Source organism: Pipistrellus hanaki (genome assembly GCF_964339955.1).
Source record: "Pipistrellus hanaki genome assembly, chromosome: 5".
Taxonomy (NCBI): domain Eukaryota; kingdom Metazoa; phylum Chordata; class Mammalia; order Chiroptera; family Vespertilionidae; genus Pipistrellus; species Pipistrellus hanaki.
The window spans coordinates 19,805,994-19,824,923 of NC_140507.1; the positions used below are offsets into that span (position 1 = coordinate 19,805,994).

The following is an 18,930-nucleotide window of genomic DNA, read 5'->3' on the forward strand; positions in this document are numbered from 1 at the left end:
CTTTCAGCAGAAGGTGTGGTTAGAAGTGAGATGGTAGGAATGAAAGAGTGTAGGAAGGAAGCAACGAGTGATCATTTATTTGAGAAATTTGGCCAGGAAAGGAAGGAAGACAATGCTTAGGGGTGGCGGATGTGTGTGGTGTGTGTGTGTGTGTGTGTGTGTGTGGGGTGTGTGTGTGTGTGTGTGTGATTTTTTTGTGTAGTTGCAAGTTTTTTGTTTTTTGTTTTTTTTGTTTTTTTTAAGGGTAAGAAGGGTATGAGAAGCTTATGATATTCAAAAACAAGATTGTTTTTCCAAACCAAAGATCAGAATGGAATAATGATATGCTTTTGGCAGAGGGTAGGGAGGGAAGAACTTACTTGGCAGGGTGCTCACCCATGTGAGAAGGGGGGCTTGAAACTGATATTTGAGGGAGAGGCAGAAAAAATCCTGACTAAAATGGAGAAGCCATACATTAGGAAGACTGACTGGGACAAAGAAATGGAAGTGGTGCCCAATGACCAGCAGAAGCCTTTACAGGGAAGAGAGTGAGCTTAAATGCCATGTGACCAGATATATCCATTGCAGAGGGTGGCTAAAATACAAGTAATTATATTTGATAAATATAACATCTGTCATTTATTGAATATTTCATAAGTGCTAGCTTTTCTCATGACACTCCAAATGCATTGGAACTGGAGTTCATAGAAATTAAGTAATTTACCTAATTCATACAAGATCAAACAGGTAAAAAGTTGCAGTCACATTCAAACCTTAGTTTGTCCATTCTCTGACCCACTCAGTTCTACTGAGCTGCCAGGCTGTTAAAGGTGACCTCACAAATGTTTGGATGGAAAAGATGAGTTTGGATGAGCATGCCTTTCAGAAGGACAGTAACTGATAGAAGTGGTGGAGGGACTGAACTCAGATGTCAGGGAAGAGGTTTGGGAATTCACAGCCATGGGGATAGGCTCATCATAGAGTAGCTACAGGCTGGTGGGTCAATGGAAGCTTTGGATAGGGAAGATGTGGCTTTCCTAACCACCTCAAAGATGATCCAACAGAAGGCGAGACACAGTTAGAATGGTCTTCTATCATCTCTTGAACAATAACAGTTTTACTTAATGAAAAGCAGAGCTTCAAATTATTTCTTTCTTTTTTTTCTTTTAGAGTAAATTCTTTAAAAAAATATATTTTACTGATTTTTTACAGAGAGGAAGAGAGAGGGATAGAGAGTTAGAAACATCGATGAGAGAGAATCATCGATCAGCTGCCTCTTGCACACCCCCTACTAGGGATGTGCCTGCAACCAAGGTACATGCTCTTGACCAGAATCAAACCTGGGACCTTTCAGTCCACAGGCTGACGCTCAATCCACTGAGCCAAACTGGTTTCGGCATCAAATTATTTCTTGAACTGCTCAGTAGACAATATGATTGCCAAAAGAATATAGAATGCAGCAAAAAACCTCCCATCTTGGGTTGAATTTGATTAACTGAAAAATAACTATGAAGTGAAAAGGAAAAGAATCTTGGGGAAATCAATGACTTTATATGAGCCAGGCAGATCAGAAAAAAAACCTTGGCTATTAAGAAGGAAAATCAGAGAAAATTTAGACCAAAGATCTTAAAGAGAAGATGGCTTAAGAACACTGGAAAGTTCACAAAAGCAAAATTGTGAAGACACAACCACAGTCAGTAGGCATGGATATGTAGAATAAATAAGAGAAAATGGACACTCAGAAATGTCAGTTGGGTCCAGTTATTGAACTTGGATTTGCAAGAGACAAGCACCAAGAGGCTCCAGAATCAGAGAAGTTCATGACATGGGTCCAGTCTTTGAGTTATACAAAAGTTGACCAAAGTAGGAACTCAAAAAGTGTCATTAGAGTCAGACCAGCGTGTGGAGGGACCAAGTAAAGCAATCTTATTATGTTAAATCTGATTTTAAAAGATTGTAATTATCATAAGAGCCAGCATTTACTGAGTGGGTCCCATGTTCTAGGCATTGTTTGAAGTATTTCCTATGCACTTAATATCTACAACAACCCCAATAAATAGGTATCATCAGTATCCATATTTTATTCTCATATAAGGATAAGTTAATTACTTGTTCAGTAGAAGGTGGTGTATTAGTCGATAGCAGGGGTGGGGAACATCCAGCCTGCGGACCCGTAAGGCCTGAGAAAACATTTGGTCTGGCCCTGCCAAGGCATTAGGGTTGAGTTAATTAAATGTTTGATCAAATATAGCAGGCAGGATTTTAAGTTGATAATTTTGTATGGCCCTCGAACGATGTTATAAATATCCAAATGGTTCTTGGCAGAAAAAAGGTTCCCCACCCCTGGTGTGTGCAGAGAAGAGGCCATGTGAGGACAGAGTGAGAAGGCAGCTTGTCTCCAAGCTCAGAAAAAAGGTTTCACTGTAAATCAAACCTGATAGTATCCCGATCTTGGACTTCTAACCTCCTGAACTGTTTAAACCAGCCAACCTGTGGCATTTTGTTATGGCAACCCTAGCTGTCCAATATACCTGCCAAGCCTGCTTTCCTATGACGGGGGGAATAATGATTAAAGCCTGATCATGGCGCCTATCCCACCACTTGTTCCAAGAGTAGCCATGTAAAAAGCTGAGCGTGGTGCCTGGTGCATAGTAAGAGCTTGATGATTTCAGTTGATATTGTTGTTAATACAGAAGTGTGGTTTCCTCACAGTATCCTGGCCAATGATAGCCCCCCTCCCCACATGTAGGTATGGGGTTGAAACTGGACCTGCACTTCTGAAACGTTTTTGAAAACGGAAGAGTACGCACACACCCTCTTGGGGGCAGAGGCACAAGAAATGTTTGCTGGAATGATTTTTCAGGTCTCATGTTTTATCTTAAAAGCACATACAGATTTTGCATTCTAATTAATACTTAGTCATGTTCTGCTGATAAAGTGCAATAATTTGTCATGGCAGGCAATTATAACTAAGGATCTAGACAAATAACTGGGCCTGTGTGCCCCATCTACGTTGCTGGCATTTTGAGAAAGCCTTTACAAGTCACAAAGAACTTTTCTGATGTGAGGACTTATTAATATCCTCTTTAAAAAAAAAAAAATCAGCATTGCAGTTAACCTGAGGTGCACTGTAAATTGTTTCATGTAACTAACTGAACCATTGTTAGTGAGCTCCTACTGTGTGCCAGAGTATCATCTACTTCCAGCCTTCCAGAAGCTCACAGTGGGGCAGGGGAGGTACATGCTAACAGGTAGTTGGATAACTAACTTAGTTATGGCCCACTGTGGTGAGAACTGGGAAGGAGAAGGAAAGTTAGCCTTGGAAAGCCTGCAGTGGGGGAGAGGGTCAGAGCCTTGGAATGTTCTGAGTCCTAACAGATTCCCGGGAAGTCCAGCTTCCTGGGGAGTGTGCTCCGGAGGCTGCCTTCTGAAGTGAAGCCTCGGTTAGTAAGTCCTTACACTTGATCTTAGCCAAAAGGCTGAGAAGCGATTGTTTATTAAGTATTAAAACTAAGTGAATTATTGTCACCCGTGGTGTGTCTGAAGAAGACATAGTCTGCTTTCCATAATTCTGGATTTTTGTACCAGGGCCTGACAGGGTGGAATTTGACAATTGGCCGGCGGGTGTGTGTGTGTGTGTGTGTGTGTGTGTGTGTGTGCGCGCGCGCGCGCAGCTAATTGGATGGCGGAGCTGTGTTCTGCTTTATATGTGTTATGTGGGAGGTGGGACAAAGGAATGAGGGACATCAGAGGTGCGTCTTTTCTCTTTCTCATTTTCCTCCCCTGCAAGTGTGGCTATTCTATCCAGACTTGTCTGGTGAGAACTGCTTTATAAATCTTGAACTGGGAGCCAGGGGTCCTCTGCAGTCCTCTGAACTTTGGCTTTATCTGTAATGCGAGTGCAGGGGAGGCTGCCCATGCACAGGTCCCTGCCCCCAGTGCCCTCCTAATTGCTTCCACACCCCTGGCCGCTCCTTCCCCCCTAATGGCCTCCGCACAGCACACAGGAAGACGGAGGAAGTGTGAAAGATGATTGTAGGGAGGGGGAAGAATTTTCCATTTAACCATAATAACAAGAATAATAATGCCCCACACGCACCAGTTTATCAAGTGTATTCACACAGGCGGTCTCTTTGGATCCCGGAGGTGGGGGTTTAGGACCTTGGTGTCCTAGCCTCAGACACAGTCCCTGTGTCCAAGCAGGCCACCTCTTTACAGCCTCATGCTCTTTGAGATGTCCAGGCCTTTTCTTAAGCACAGCCCCTACTCTCTTTTCTCAGGTCACTTCTAATTTCTGCAAGCCCCCACCACTTCTGTGAGAATGCTATCAAATACACTCATCTGAGAGTTCAAGCAGGAAGGGGTCTGGGAGCCTCTGGCACCGGCCCAGAGAGCAGAAGGGATTGGGCTAAGGCCACACAGCGTGTCAGGAACAGAGCCAGGGCTCAGCCACGGAGAGAGCCAGCGCCTGCCCTTTCTCCTCCCAGTGCCCTGGGCAGCTGCGGGCTCCATCTCCCCGGCCTCCCCCAGGCGCACAGTGGGGTTTTGCATGTGGGGTGTTGCTGGACTGTAACCTGTCAACCTTGGTGTACCCCTCCTGAGGGAAATGGGGTGGAAGAGCCCGCCGGACTCGGGAATCTGGTGGGGGATTCCTTTAAGAAGTTAAGACTGAGTGCATGAGACACTGGTTTTACACACAGGAGACCACTCAGCTTCAGGACCGACAGAAACCGGGCTGCCGGGGACAGCAGGAGGCACCTGCACACGCAGCCCCCGGCCTCCCACTCCCCGCCCCGCCGTCCCACGGTGCCTCTCCCCCCACCTCCTCGCTGGCCTCCTGTCGCCCGGTTCTCCCTTCCCCGCCCCGCGCAGCATATGCGGCCTTGGCGGCTCCTCTTACCCCGGCCTCGGTCCATGGCTCGGCCAGTGATCGCCGCCGGGCGGCCTGGGCGCTCGGTGCGGGCTGCGGTGGCTCCGGCGGGGCTGGCGGCGGGCGGGCTGCACTTTCCAGTCCGCCCCGCGGGAGCGCCCTCCGTGCGTCCCCTCCCCCAGACAGGATGCCTGCCCGGCACCCGCCCGCCCCTCCACGTCTCTCCTGGAATAGCCGGAACACGCCTCGCCCCCTGGGCCGGTGGTGTCCCCTGTCCCGCACACGCCCGTGCCACGCCCTCCTTCCGCAGCCCTCCCCGCCCCTCCCGGAGGACTCGCTTTCCGGTTGCCGTGCTTTCGGTCCGCACCGCGACCTGGACCAAGGTGGTGCTTGTTCTCCATTAGCGATGGGGGGCTCACTATCGTATCTCCCAGCCCATGCGGTTTTCAGATTGTTGAGGCGCGTTAGGACATGCCTCCGCCTCCCCCATGGAATCCAAACCTCTCTCTCTCTGCGGCGGCCATCCGTTTCCTGGCTTTGGGTTTATCATCTTCAGTGGACAAGTCTTTCCTGAGCAACTTCTAGTGCCAGACAGTGGAGCAGGTGCTATGCCAGTGTCCATAAGGGTGTGAAAGAGGAGTGGAGTAATAATAATGAAAAACAAGACCTTGTACAGAGGCAGAGAAGCGAGGAAGGGCCTGAGAAAGAGCATCCTGCCCTTTCCTGGACTGGGGACTTTTTCTTTATTGCTTTTATGGGTAGGTTGAAATTAATGTTGGCTTTGCAAAATTGCCCGGGCAGTTTGTTTAGTGTGCCTGTGAGCACTTGGAGGAAATGTGGTGTAGTGAAAAACAACCATGGGATTTGAGTCTGAAACAAACGTGTAAGGTCTTACTCCACTACTTTTTAAATGTGTAATATCCAGCCTTTGAGGCTTGCTTGCTCATCTGTGCTGCAGGAAACCTCATACTGGCCTCATAAGACTGTTCGCAGGCAAATGAAATGATGCTACAAGCCCACTTTCTAAACCATAAATAACCATGAAAATGTGCACATTATTAGTTTCCAACTTCCTCTTTGTTCCTGCCCACTTTTCCAATTTGAAAAGGTCAGTTTAAATTCTAAAGCAGACAACCAACAATTTACAAGGGGATGAAGTTCTAAAAGTTCACTACTTGAACTCTGATACTTTTGGAATTAGGGCTATAAATTGTAAAGTTCTTTTAAATATATTTTATTATTGATTTTTTACAGAGAGGAAGGGAGAGGGATAGAGGGCTAGAAACATCGATGAGAGAGAAACATCGGCCAGCTGCCTCTTACACACCCCCCACTGGGGATGTGCCCGCAATCAATGTACATGGCCTTAACCGGAATTGAACCTGGGACCTTTCGGTCCGCAGACCAACGCTCTATCCACTGAGCAAACTGGTTTTGGCTATAAATTGTAAAGTTCTAAGACTAGCCCGATAATACTTTAAAAACATGATATTTATTTCACTTGAAATAATTTTACAATAAAGAACATCATTATTGCAAAAACAGATGGAGGCTTGGGTATTAAAGCAGTTCTCACCAGAGAAGTCTGGAAAGAGTATCCACACTTGCCGGGGAGGGAAATGAGAAACTTTCAGGGTCTTTGGAGGTTTATCAGAGAATTGGAAAGAAAAGTCAAAGGGCTAAAAAGGATTTCCCTGTATCTGTAAAAGAATCTATGTGATGAATTAACTGAACTCTGGTCTGGGAAAGATGTAAAAAACTGGAGAACATGGTTTGTGCACAGTTCTAAGGATTAACAAAAAGGTGTAGTCTGGTTTAGGTAATAATGTCCACTTGGTGGCAGTGTTGACTAAATTGACTACAGGTTGGTTGTGGACAGGAAATGGAATGAGATGGATGAGGAGGCTGCTTGTGGGTTTTGGCAAGGAATAATCATATATATATATATATATATATTTTTTTTTTTTTAAATATATTTTTATTGATTTTGTACAGAGAAGAAGGGAGAGAGATAGAGAGTTAGAAACATTGATGAGAGAGTCATCAATCAGCTGCTTCCTGCACACCCCCTACTGGGGATATGCCCGCAACCAAGGTACATGCCCTTGACCGGAATCGAACCTGTGACCTTTCAGTCCCCAAGCCAATGCTCTATCCATTGAGCCAAACCGGTTTCGGCTATATATATATTTTTTTTTTTTCTTTAATGAACTTTATAGTTATAGCTATACTCACTTATCATCAGTTCACTTAGGAATATTTATTGCCCTCTGTGTAAGTTTCTATTGGGAGAACTAATACTAAGTAGGAATAATCTCTTCAAGTAATCTATAATCTAGGAAATAAATATGTACAAAATAATTTAATTACAAATTATTATGTGAAAATCACCTGAATAGGATGGAGTGCTTTTGTAAAATGGTGTTTTTATAATTGATTTTCAGAGAGAGGAAGGGAGAGGGCGATAGAAACATCAATGATGAGAATCTTTGATTAGCTGCCTCTTGCACATCCCATATGGGGGACTGAGTCCATCACCAGGACATGTGCCTTGACCTGGAATTGAACTGCAACCTCCTGGTTCATAGGTTGATCCTTAACCACTTATCCACACAGGCTGGGCAGAGATAAAGTGCTTTTTAGTTAATAAAAACAAAGCAAGAATTTCTTACTAATCATGGTGACAGTATTGGAAGACAGACTTGGGTGAGTCTGCACTGAAGAGATAACATTACAAGCAGAGAAAACATAAGAGCAAAGACACAGAGATAGAAAACTGCAGGCTATATCTGCAAACCATTTGGTTTGGCTAGACTGAGGGGTGTTGGGTGGGAAGCACTGGGGAGAGAGGAGAGAGGAGGGCTATGGATGCCTGGTTTTCGCCTCCCCTTCACGTTTCCCTGTTAAGAGTATAACTACCTGGAAAGGATTTTTAGGATCTGCCTCATGCCTTCCATTTCATTCTTGCTCAGTACCAAGTCTTCCAGGTTCGCCCGGTGCTGTCTAAAGAATTCTGGGTGAAGAGCTTCAGCTCTGTTAAAAAACGATATCAAATTCGGTCCTGGGAACAATACCAGGAAGAAAGCTTTCAACTCCCTCATGCTGCCAGTCTTGTGAAAACAAATGATACTCTCCAGCCTCATTCTTAGCTTATCAGGTAGTACTGGGAAGCCATGGGAAAGGAATATTTGGAGGCTAAAGGTTCTTTGTCCCAGTGAGAGAAACATACTCTAGCCTTCTAACTTGTCACCTTGTCCCCAGGTCTGCTTCCATGCTGGCCACCAGAGTGATCATTCCATGATCCCAATTAGAATCTTCCTAAAATATGTGGTGGCTCCTGCTTGCCCTCAGTGTAGAGTCCACATTCCTTATTAGGTATTTAGGGTGCCTTCTTCACTGAGCCCCAACCTCCGAGTAGACAAACATTGATCTCAGGAGACCTTGGAAGACCATGGGTTGGGGGTTCGAATCTGGATTTTTGAACTGACTCTGTCGCTGTGTGAGTCTCAGTTCTTCCATTGGGTCATTGGTGTAGAATTTCCTTACTTCTCTCCTTGCCTCTCCCTGGCCCTTGGATTGCAAGCACTGCAGGGGCGGGTGCTGTGTCTTACTTAGCTCGATCCTTCGTGCAGTGCCTGGCACTTAGCAAGTCTTGTGGAGTAAGCCAGTGTGTAAATGCTCAAGTACTCAGGAGGCTTCTGTGAATTCATGTGTCATTGGGGGGGTGGTGGTGGGGTGGTGGTGTCATTTACCCTCTAGGATCGTTTGTTTGCTTATTTACTTGCAGAGGAAAATGATTTTGCATTAAGGTGTTCTGGGAGCAATGCCTTTGTGCTTTCCACCCTCATTGGCGTTGCTGTAGACATGCAGCCCAGCCGAAGGGGCTTCTCCTCGTCTCAGGGCCCCTCTCCCAAGCTCCTTTGTGCAGGGCAAGCCCCAAAACCCCTTACTCGAATGTCTGCTCAGTGCTGGTCGCTGGATGAAAACCTCTCTTGTTCCCCTCCGCACAATGATGCCATTATAGCCCCTATCCAGGAAACTGACACACGCCTGCTGCTCCGCTCTGGGCCCCGGAAAGCAGATAGGGATCTGAGGGGCAGCTGCTGGGAGAAAGAGAGTTTCACGGATGGATGAAAACTCCTTCTTTTGTCATACCTTCAAGTCTGTTCCAGGACAGGGGCTCCTACCTGCACCCAGGCTTCAGGGCTTAGTCTCAGTAGTCAGCAGTGGCTACTGCACCAGTTGTAACGGAGGAAAAAGAACTTTTGTTTTCATGTCCAAATGCCACATGAAGCCCAGCCCTCCTTTTGTGTCCTTCCTCCAGAAATGAGCGCCCTTGGCTCCATAAATGAGTCGCACAGACTGAAGCACCTGCAGGGCCAGGGGGAGGGGGAGGTGTATGTAAGCAGGCCAGGGGGGCAGTGGCAAATCAGGACACTCTTGTTTCAGCAAAAGGCCAGTAGCCAGCAACCTGGGCTGGTGTGGCCAGTGGGAACATGGGACCGAAGTGGCCAGATGTTCAGACTTTTTAGGAGCATCCACAAATCCAAATTTTAGTATAAAATCTCTTTTGATGTAAAAATGTTGGTAACTAATACCAATTGATTTAAGACATTGCAAAAGCTAGTTAAAACACCCCTGTGACTTAATCTGGCCTATAGCCCCCGCCCCCCCATATGGAACTCTGAGGAAAACTGTGGACCCAGGAAGAATTCTGGGGAATCTGTCCAGCTGGGTGTCTCCACCCTGAGGGATGAAATGATGCCCAACAATACAGCACAGACTAGCTTTCCCCCAAAAGGCTGGGCTGCATGCCCATCTTCTCCTCTAGGCATCGGGCTGACTCCAGGCTGCAGGTCCAAAGTGGATTTCTTAAACCTGAAACCAGAAAAACTTTTGAGCCAAGAGGAGCCTGAGAGACTAGCCAGTTGGAGTCTTTCTTTGTCCGATGAGGAAATTGGGGCAAGAGAGGAAGAAGTCTTGCCTGAGATCACTTAAGACCTGAGAGGCAGAACCAGGAGTGGTACCCTGAGCTCCACACTCGATGACACCAGAACCCCAGTCCTCCTGCCCCCACAGTGTCACTCTCTTCAGTTTGTGGGACACAAAGGGCTTGACTTCGCAAAGAGCTGAATCTGAGTTTGATAACCAGTTCAGAGCATGATCTTCAACCTCTCTGAACCTCAGATGCCTCAGCTAAAAATTGGGGCTAATGTAAGGTGACCAGACATCCTGCTTTTGGTGGGACAGTCCCGATTTTTAACAATTTGTCCCACGTCCCGCAGCGTTTTAAAAAAGTTCCGATTTTTGGAAAGAATGCATAACAAGCTAGGAAAGAATGTATAAAAAAATACATGGCAGGTGAACGGGAAGGGAATATACGGTTTTCGGTGGCCATGTGGCTATTTAGCCAGGATATGAGTTTTATATTATTTTTGTTAATTTTATAATGTTAAACTTTAATAATAACAAATGATTGTTGAGAACTGATTATCGAGAACTGCTTATCAAAGTTCGCATTGTTGATCAGTTGTTAGGATTGTGGAATATGCGCTGTCCTTACCAGGAACTAATGCTGCGACTGAACGTGTTTTTTCTACAGTAAATAGAGTGTGGACATCAGAAAAATCACTATTAAGTGTTGAGACTTTGAAAGCCATTTTATGTGTGAAATATAATTTAACAAATTCTTGTGAAAAATTTCATGACCTTTTAAACAACGACAGCAATCTAAAAAAAATTCACTCAAATGAGAAATATGCCAAAGAATAAAATAATATTATACACAAATTTTTTATTTATTATATTTGTAAATTGTACTTACGTTGAAATTTTAAAAATATACTATTTTTGCGTTCTATGAAAATTTTTGTTGCCTTTTGCATGTATCTGTCCAATATTGCCAACACCATTTATTGAATGAACTATGTTAAACCATAAAAAAAAAAAAAAGAAAGAAAATTTTTGTTGCTCCATATAGACCAAGTTTTTAATCAATTAACCCGTCAATGGTGTCCCGCTTTACCAATGTTAAAATCTGGTCACCTTAGGCTAATGACACCTCCCCCACAGAGTGGTTGTGAGGCTTAAATCGACCATGTATGTATCTAAAGTGCTTGGCACGGAGGAAGCGCTCTCCAAATTCCTCTGTTTAGGGAGGACTTGTGCAGTGGCCATGTGTATGGGCTTTGGAGTGAGATATCCCTGAGTTTAAGTTCAGGCTGTGCCACCTACAGCTCTGAAACCTTGAATGAACTTATCAAAGGCTCAATTTCCTCATCTGTAAAATGAGGATAAAAGTAGTGCCCCGAGGATTAAGTGAGACATCTTAAGCACTTAGTGCAGGGCCTGACCCACCGGCAGAAGTGTGAGTTATTACTGTAATCAAGGTGGGTTTCCTCTGACGATGCTTCTGGGAATTGTAAGGGCAACTGAAGTCCCAGCCACACACCCAGGCTGCCCCCTGCAGGGTACTTTTTGTAAATCACACCATTAAATTCTGCTAAGTTCCCCTTTCTCTGCAGGAACACCTATCATTTTTTCAGAAGGACACATAACTTGGGACAATTTCTCCTGATCCAGGTGGGCAAGACTGTGTTAGAGAGGCAGTCACACTTCTTTTGTATCCACACGAGGGCTTTGGGAACCAAAGGGCCCTTGGGTCCAGATCCTACATGCATCTTTCAGTGACTGACCGAGGAAGGTTTTGACCCCTTCATATGTATTCACTTGGCTGCCCTGGCAAGTCTTCCCTTCCATCCCATGATCCCTTGGGGTAGCTGCCTGGACTATTTAAATTGTCATCACTTTCCCTCACATGGACAGTAAAGGCATGCATGCCAGACTCCACTGTCAGTGCTGATTCCCTCTGGAAGCCAGTGTGTCTTTCATGACTCCTTTGGTGGCAAGTGACGGAATCACAACTCAAAGCAGTTTAAATAAAAAAGGAACTTATCTGCTCTGAGGGTAATGGGGGAGTTAGTCGAAGGGGTAAAGTTGGCTTGAAGGCAAGCTCAGATCCCCAGGAATGCAAACAGAGTAGTTGCTACTTTCTCTCAACCTCCCACCTTCCTCTGTTCAGTCTTCATCTTTACATGGTCCCTTCCAACTGGCTAAGGCCTCACCTCTCCAGGCCCGCACGCCTTGGTAGCAGAGGTTCCAGGGGACAAAGGCATGCCCCTCTCCCTGTAGTCCTGCACCGGCCCAGAGGGGGCCTGACAGTCTGGCTAAACCACTTGACCTAAGAACGAGGGAGATACTGTGGCGTCAGAGGCGCACCTCTCCTGCAGCCAGGCACTGTCCCCGAAGCACATCATTCTGTCCTTACCACCCTATGAAACAAGCACTCTGATTCCTATTTTGCAGGTCTAATTGCATGTGTTGTATTGATGTGCTAGGGTCGTCATAACAAACTGCCATAGACTGGGTGGCTTAAACAATTGAAATTTGTCTTTGACAGTTCTGGGGGCTGGAAGTACAAGAGCAGATGTTAGCAGGGTTGGTTCCTCCGAGGACTCTCTCCCTGGCTTGCAGATGGCTGTCCTCTGAGTGCCTCTTCATGTGATCTTTCCTCTGTGAATGCAACCCTAGCATCTCTTCCTGTGCTCTTATCTGCTTTTATAGGGACCCTGGTCAGATTGGATTAAGGCCCACCATAACAGCCTCATTGTTACTTAATCATGTCTTTAAAGGCCCTATTTTCAAATACAGCCACATTTTGAGGTGGGGAGGGAGGGGAATGGGATGGGGCTTCAACATATGGATTATTTTTGGAAGCGGGCACAATTCGGCCTGTATAACCTGTGCTGGTGGTGAGGCTGAGTCCAGTTGCCGTGCTATAATGTCCCTGCCGAAGCTCACGGAGGTGCCCATGGAGGCAAAGGCTTTACCCCCCAGAGCAGCAGGTGAGGGCAGTGTATCCAGGGAAAACCTTAGCAAGGGCCAGGGACTTCCTGTTTGCATGATGCCCTGGACCAACCGGTGGTACATGATGGTCTTGGCTCCCTGGGTGGGCAGGGTTAACCCAGGCCTTGTTTGATTGTCAGAAGAGCTTGTGTTTTCTTCTCTCTGTGGTCCTTCTGCTAGTTTCCCTTTGGCTCCCCAAAGACCAGTCATCATGAGGAATTGAGGGAATACACATCCTCTCTTCCCAAAGGGTGGAATTCAGACTACTGGTGAAGAAGTGAGATGAATTCAGATGTTACACAGGCCAACATATTTAAAGATTCGATGAAGTTGTCTAAATTTGTATTTAAAACATATAACCAGTCTTTACAAAACCATAATCTCAATGATATTGCTTAAAATAGAAACATTGGGTATGAATTAATTGAAATGAAAATATTACATAAGCAGCACTGACTAAATAAATAATCTTACGAACATTGGGAAGGTGATGTTTGAGTGACTGGGATATTTCTCCCTGAGAAGGAAACGCTTTCTGTCATGGGCGTAATTGTCGCTTGACTTCTGTGACCTGATTCATCTGCACACATGGCTCTCATTTGCCGAGAGGACTAGCCGTGGGGCTGACTGCAGGCCTGGGGTCCCCCTGCCTGTGTCCCTCCCTGTGCCAACTGGACCAGGCTCAGTGAGGAAGCCAGTGGGCCTTGGGTGGTAACGAGAGGCTGGCCGTCATCTTCAGGGCTTCAGGGTTTTACTTATTTAAAAGGGCCTCGCTCCAGGGCTTTTTTACGGCTTGGCTTCCGAATGTCTTGGCAGCGGCTCAGAGCTGTGTCTATAAAAGCAGGTGTTTATCACTGTGTAGTCAAGGTTTTTAGCAGCTCAAAGTCTGATGAGGAATGAAGCATGTAAAACTTAGTTCCCTAGGGGCATTAACAGAGCTGGCATCATTCTGCCATGTTAATTGCTATGAACTGCAGCAGTGCTCTGTTCTCTTTAAATGTTAAGCCCATCTGCTCCACGTTCAGCTCTGCTCAGTGGCTAGTGTAGCTGCTGACACCTTCCACAGCCGGTCCCCATGTTTCCGTGCCAGGTGCCCAGTGAGGACGAGCGGCTGCTTAGTCCTGATCTGCTCACTCAGTGGGCCTGATTCCTTGGCTGCAAAATGTGGACATTATGCTCTAACCTCCTGTGACTTCTGTGCACTTACCCCCCCCCCCACCCCCGCAATTGTGTAATTGTGTTCTGGTTTATTAATGTAAGATTGCCCCCCAGTGTCCAAAAAGGTTATATGCATGGGGAAAGGGCTCCTTTCTAGAACTTCATTAAGCCTAGACACAAAATGATGTTGTGTTTGTCCTAAAAGGATGGTGGTTTAGAATAGTGCTTCTCAAACTGCACTATGTGTGTGGATCATTAAATTATTAATGATTATTATTAAAACACAGAGGCGGATTGACTAGGGGCACCAGATACAGCATTTCTTACAAACTCCCAGGTGACCCCACTGCTGCTGGTTGGGGAGCACACTTCAGCAGCAAGGCTTAGAGCGATTCTCCCTGCATAGGATATATTAACAACCACTGTGCAAGCCAGACAGGCTCCACAAAGTTTGAATGAATAAGAGGTGTCCTTCTAGACCCTATGCACGTTCTGGTCCCTGCTTGCCTTCCCACCTCTTCTAGTCTCCCTCCCCTCTTCATCTCCCTCACTTGCTCTACTCTGTCCTCAGTGACACTTTTAGTTTCTCAAATGTATCAAGCTCTTACCCACCCCAGAGCCTTTGCATATGCTCTTCTTTAAGCCTAGAGTGCCCCTCCCCACTTGTCCCTTTTTATCCTTCAGTAAATATACGAACTGAGTTCCTTCCTGCTTCTCTCTCCAGTGCCCTATTTGTTGTTTCTGTGACAGTTATCTTCATGCACCATCTCTTTTTTTTGTTTGTTTGTTTATTTACTTACAGCCTGTTTTCTCCTCTAGACCAGAGCTACACGAGAGCTCACACCTGCCTTGCGCATTGCTGGTTGCTCAGAGCCCCTGCCTGGCAGCATGCGCTCAATGAGTGAATGTTGGGTGGGTGCATGTGTAGGCAGGGAACAAAGAAACATTCCAGACTATCTTTTTGCACATTTGAGCCACCTGTCCGGAGGGATGTGGAGGGGATGGTACTTAGAAGAATCACAGAATGAGGGGTCAGGAAAGGAGCCTCTTTTGGTCACATCTCATCTTCAGAGATGTCAAAACATGAAAAAATGTGTGTGTCTTAGGTTAGATGAAATACAGGAAGTCTAACATCTCTGAATCAGAGTTTTGTCAAAGTAGTTTGTGAATTATTGGATTAAACAAAGTTACTATAGTACTTTGCAGACTTTTGCCAATGAGCATTGTGAGTGTCTAAGCAGGGGTGGGCAGGGGCTGTGACTGAGACACTGTGATTCAATTATCCTGAGGCTAGTCCTTGTGCTGCTTCTCTCCTTTGTCTACATGATGCCTGCCTCTCAGTATAGAGCCTGAAAATGCCAAATGCTCAGTTTCTGAGCCTTCTTTGCAGCAAGGTCATGGGTCTATTCCCTAGTTTTGGCTAGTGGGACCTGTGGAGCAGTCTCCTGAGGATTTCTGGGAAGGTCTTTTTGATTAAAAGAGACACACACGAAGGGAAGTTTCTTTCCTGCTTTTTGATGTGGTTGTGTGAGGACATGATGCCTGGAGTCACAGCAGCCTTTCGTAAACATGTGGGGTCACACCTGAGGACACAAGCCAGTGTGCTGATGGTGAAGAGATGCAGAAACACCCGGGCTTCTGATGGAATCACTGAGTTGCTTAATTGACTAGCCCTGCACCTAGGACTTCCGGTTGTGCAAGACAATGTGTGTTCTCATTGTTCTAGCCATTTCTAAGAAGGCACTCTTTTCTTGGAGCTGAACACATCCTGACTGATAAGAGTTGATAGATAAGCCGGTCTCTCCAGTCGAGCAGCTTGGAATTGGTCCCTGACTCTACCAGGGTAATTATGTGCCTTCTTCAAAACTATTTCCTCATCTGTGAGACAGAGATAAGAATAATGGCCACCTCTTGGGTTGTGACAGAGGCTTAAATGAGATGGTAGGTGTAAATTCCTCGGCATAGAACCTTGGCCTATTGTTGCTACTTAATGAGGAACTATTACTATTATAATTTTTTGATCATAGAATCTTATTTGTCCTTGGAACATCCTCTACCATCTTGCGGGACCCTTGTTCTGCAGGACCCAACCTGGATGATGCTTACCTCATCAAGTTTTCTTATTTTACAGAAGGAGAAACTAAGGCCAAGGGAGATCTGCTCTCTGGACTCTTATTTTGAAAACAACGTGTGTGGTTCAGTCTCTTCCCATGTCACTTGTTTCCACTCCCACTACGAACAACAGAAGGACACAGGTCTGGGTTGAAATCATGTGCCTTTATGGGAAACAAAAATATCCAACAACAATAACAAAAGCCCTTCAAATCATGCCAAGTTCTCAACCAGTGACGATGAGGCAGTTTCAATGATTGTGTCTGGCTGGGGACATTTCTAAGGGGTCAGGACAGTTGAAAGATATTGGCCATAAAGAGAAGTAACCAAGAGGGTTGATGTTTTAAATGAGAGCATAATAGACCTCCCTTCCAGTCCCTTCATCCTTTCACCCTTTCAAGTTACAGTCTCCTCCCAGTTTACAAAGATGCTTCCCGAACTTTGCTCAAATGCAGTCTCCTCTAGAACGCTCTCCTTTGTCTGCACCCACTGCCATCTGCATTTTCAGTAATGTCACAAACACTTCCTCATGCCATCTCCCATCACTTTCTGCCTTACACCCATCACATTTGAGTCCCTTACTTGTTAGTAGGCACGTCCCCCAGACCAGGCCCATGCTGATCGTCCCAGCATCCCACTGCCCTCCCCCGTTCAGTGCTCAGTATACAGCAAGTGCTCAGCATCAGCAGGTGCTCAGTGAGGGTATGTTGAATTGAAGTCAGTTCTACAGTAGCCATGTCACATCACCAGCCTCTTGAGAGTCCTAATTGTCATTGCCATGCATTGTTCCTTCCTCCCAAGACCTCAAAATTGCCTGACTCAAGGCATCTCCAGGAAGGAGCAGGCCCCACCAGACATCACCAACTCAGAGTAGAAGGTCTGGAAAGGGGAGAAGAGAGGGCTAAGTAAGCATTCACCCAGTTCCAGAAGGCAAGGAGGCAGGAAAAGCAGCCACCGGGGAAATCCAGGATGATCTGAATGATGTGGGCCAGTGCTTCATTCTGGAATCTCATGAGCAGCCATTCTTCAGAAAGTTTCCCCTATGATACTTGGCCCATTTTGTAGTGGGATTCAGGTCCTGGCTGGGTTGCCCTGCCAGCCCTGGGACCAGTAGGCACAGACCAGGAACCTTTCTTGGGAACATGGCCTTGATTACCTTGAGAGGGGTGATAGAGGTTGTCTGTTTCGTTGGTCAGTTAGAGCTATGGTGGGAACCGTAGCCCTGTGGTGTGTTGAGTTGTCAGGCACATAGATTGTAGTAAGGCTGAAGAATACAGGCTGCAATAATGGGCCTCTCCTCCAAAGGGGGAAGGGGTCAGGAGGTGCTGGGAACAGTGAGGGGGCGTGGTGGAAAGAGGCCCCAAGAGGTCCTTCAGCTCCAGTTCTAACAGGTGCCCTTCTCTGTCTCACACTCCTGCTCCCAGCTTCCAATCCCTCTCTCTGGTTCTCATGGTAGGGGCCAGGCAGAGGGGCCAGGTGGAAGTGGTGGAAGAAAAGGAAACGCCTTTTTCTTTACCAAAAGTTGTAGATTTGAACCAGGGAGAGGTTAGGATCAGATACAGAAGGAGGAGGATTGAAGAACCGAGGAGAGGCCAAGTCCCTGGCCACCTCTGTTTACTGCTGTGTAGAGCAGTCCTGAGGCCCACACTTCTAACTGCATCACCCCCAGAGAGCACCGAACTCCTAATTGTGGGTGATGAGAAAATTCTGCAAGGGCTCTCAAAGATGCCCAGTGACTTTGGAACATGGCCAAAGTCACTGAGCACCCATGGGAAGGCCCCTCTGGGGCCAATAAGATGTGAAACAGCATGGTCAGTGTCCACACTCATGACTGGAGAAAAGAGCTAAGAAGCAGAGAGAAGAGACCTCGGGCACCTCCTCTAGGAAGGAGGGTTGGATCTTGGGGGACTCAAGTTAGGACAGATGTTTCAGTATAAAAAGGATCCCTAGTAAAAGGATGGGTGTCCCCTCAAATTCCTTCCCTAACCCCATTACATTTAGAAAAGAGAAAGTAAGGAGCATAAAAATATTTTGATGACATGGGATTGCCTGACAGCACAGAAAAGCAAGTCTCCTGGCAGGCAGCGTGTCCCATTACACAAGAGGATTATACTGAGCTCCAGTATAGAGACTTTACATATATCTTTATATAAGTGCATATATATTTATAGAGCCTCTGTTTAGAACAGCCGGGCTTGCTTCTTCAGTTCATTCCTCTTCCAGAGGGCCAGCCGGTCAAACTCAGAGATGGTCATGCCGAAGACTTGGTAGAACTCTTCCTGGGACAGGTGGCGCTAAAAGGAAGTGGGAGGGGAAAGAAAGGAAACAACTTGAGGATGTGAGGTGTAGGCTGGGGGCTGGTAGAGGCAGGAGCGGTCACTGTATGTTTCCTTTGGGTGCACTGTGCCCGGTGGGTTGTCTGACTCACAGAAGTGTGTGATGAATATGTGTTGAATGGATAAATGTGTGAGTGAATGTTTCGTCAGAGAGACCTTGGGGACTGGTCTGATTGAAGAGGCTGCCCCCACTCAGGATTCAGGTGGGATTCATGCTTCACCTACGTGCCTCTGGATGCACCCAGGTTAATCTCACCTTTCTACATCCCTGCTACACGCATCTGTTCTGTGTTTAGGAGTGTGTATGGATTAATGCTACTCCTCTGTCCTTTTGGGGAAGATAGGGGCATAGCCAAGATATTAGGGTGTATTTCCTCTTATTGATATTTTTTACAAATAATCTAGATGGCTGATCCTCAGGCTACTCGGTGAAAAACACTATTGTTCACATTCATCCACCCACTGAAATGTCTTTTCATCTCTTTCTCATATGAAAACAATACACTGTAAAATAAAACACTGCTTTGTGTTCCATGGCAGGACCTCCACCCACCTATACTCTCCTTCCCT

At 46.2% G+C, this 18,930-nt stretch overlaps 2 protein-coding genes across 6 annotated transcripts in view; both read right to left on the reverse strand.

Moving 5' to 3' along the window:
* The window catches only part of AFAP1L1 (actin filament associated protein 1 like 1), a 54,311-nt gene extending 49,202 nt beyond the window's left edge, over window positions 1-5,109 (reverse strand). The window contains exon 1 of the mRNA XM_084884211.1: window positions 4,880-5,109. Within this exon, the coding sequence (XP_084740337.1) occupies window positions 4,880-4,895 (16 nt within the window). The 5' untranslated portion in view covers window positions 4,896-5,109. The remainder of the gene's footprint in view (window positions 1-4,879) is intronic.
* An 11,063-nt stretch (window positions 5,110-16,172) lies between these two features.
* ABLIM3 (actin binding LIM protein family member 3) overlaps window positions 16,173-18,930 on the reverse strand; it is a 102,318-nt gene continuing 99,560 nt past the window's right edge. For all 5 annotated transcript variants that reach the window (XR_014795027.1, XR_014795028.1, XR_014795029.1 and 2 more), the window contains one exon: window positions 16,173-18,318. Coding sequence is in view for 1 of the 5 variants with exons in the window: in XM_084884220.1 (XP_084740346.1) it covers window positions 18,205-18,318 (114 nt within the window). In the remaining 4 variants the exon portion in view is untranslated. The remainder of the gene's footprint in view (window positions 18,319-18,930) is intronic.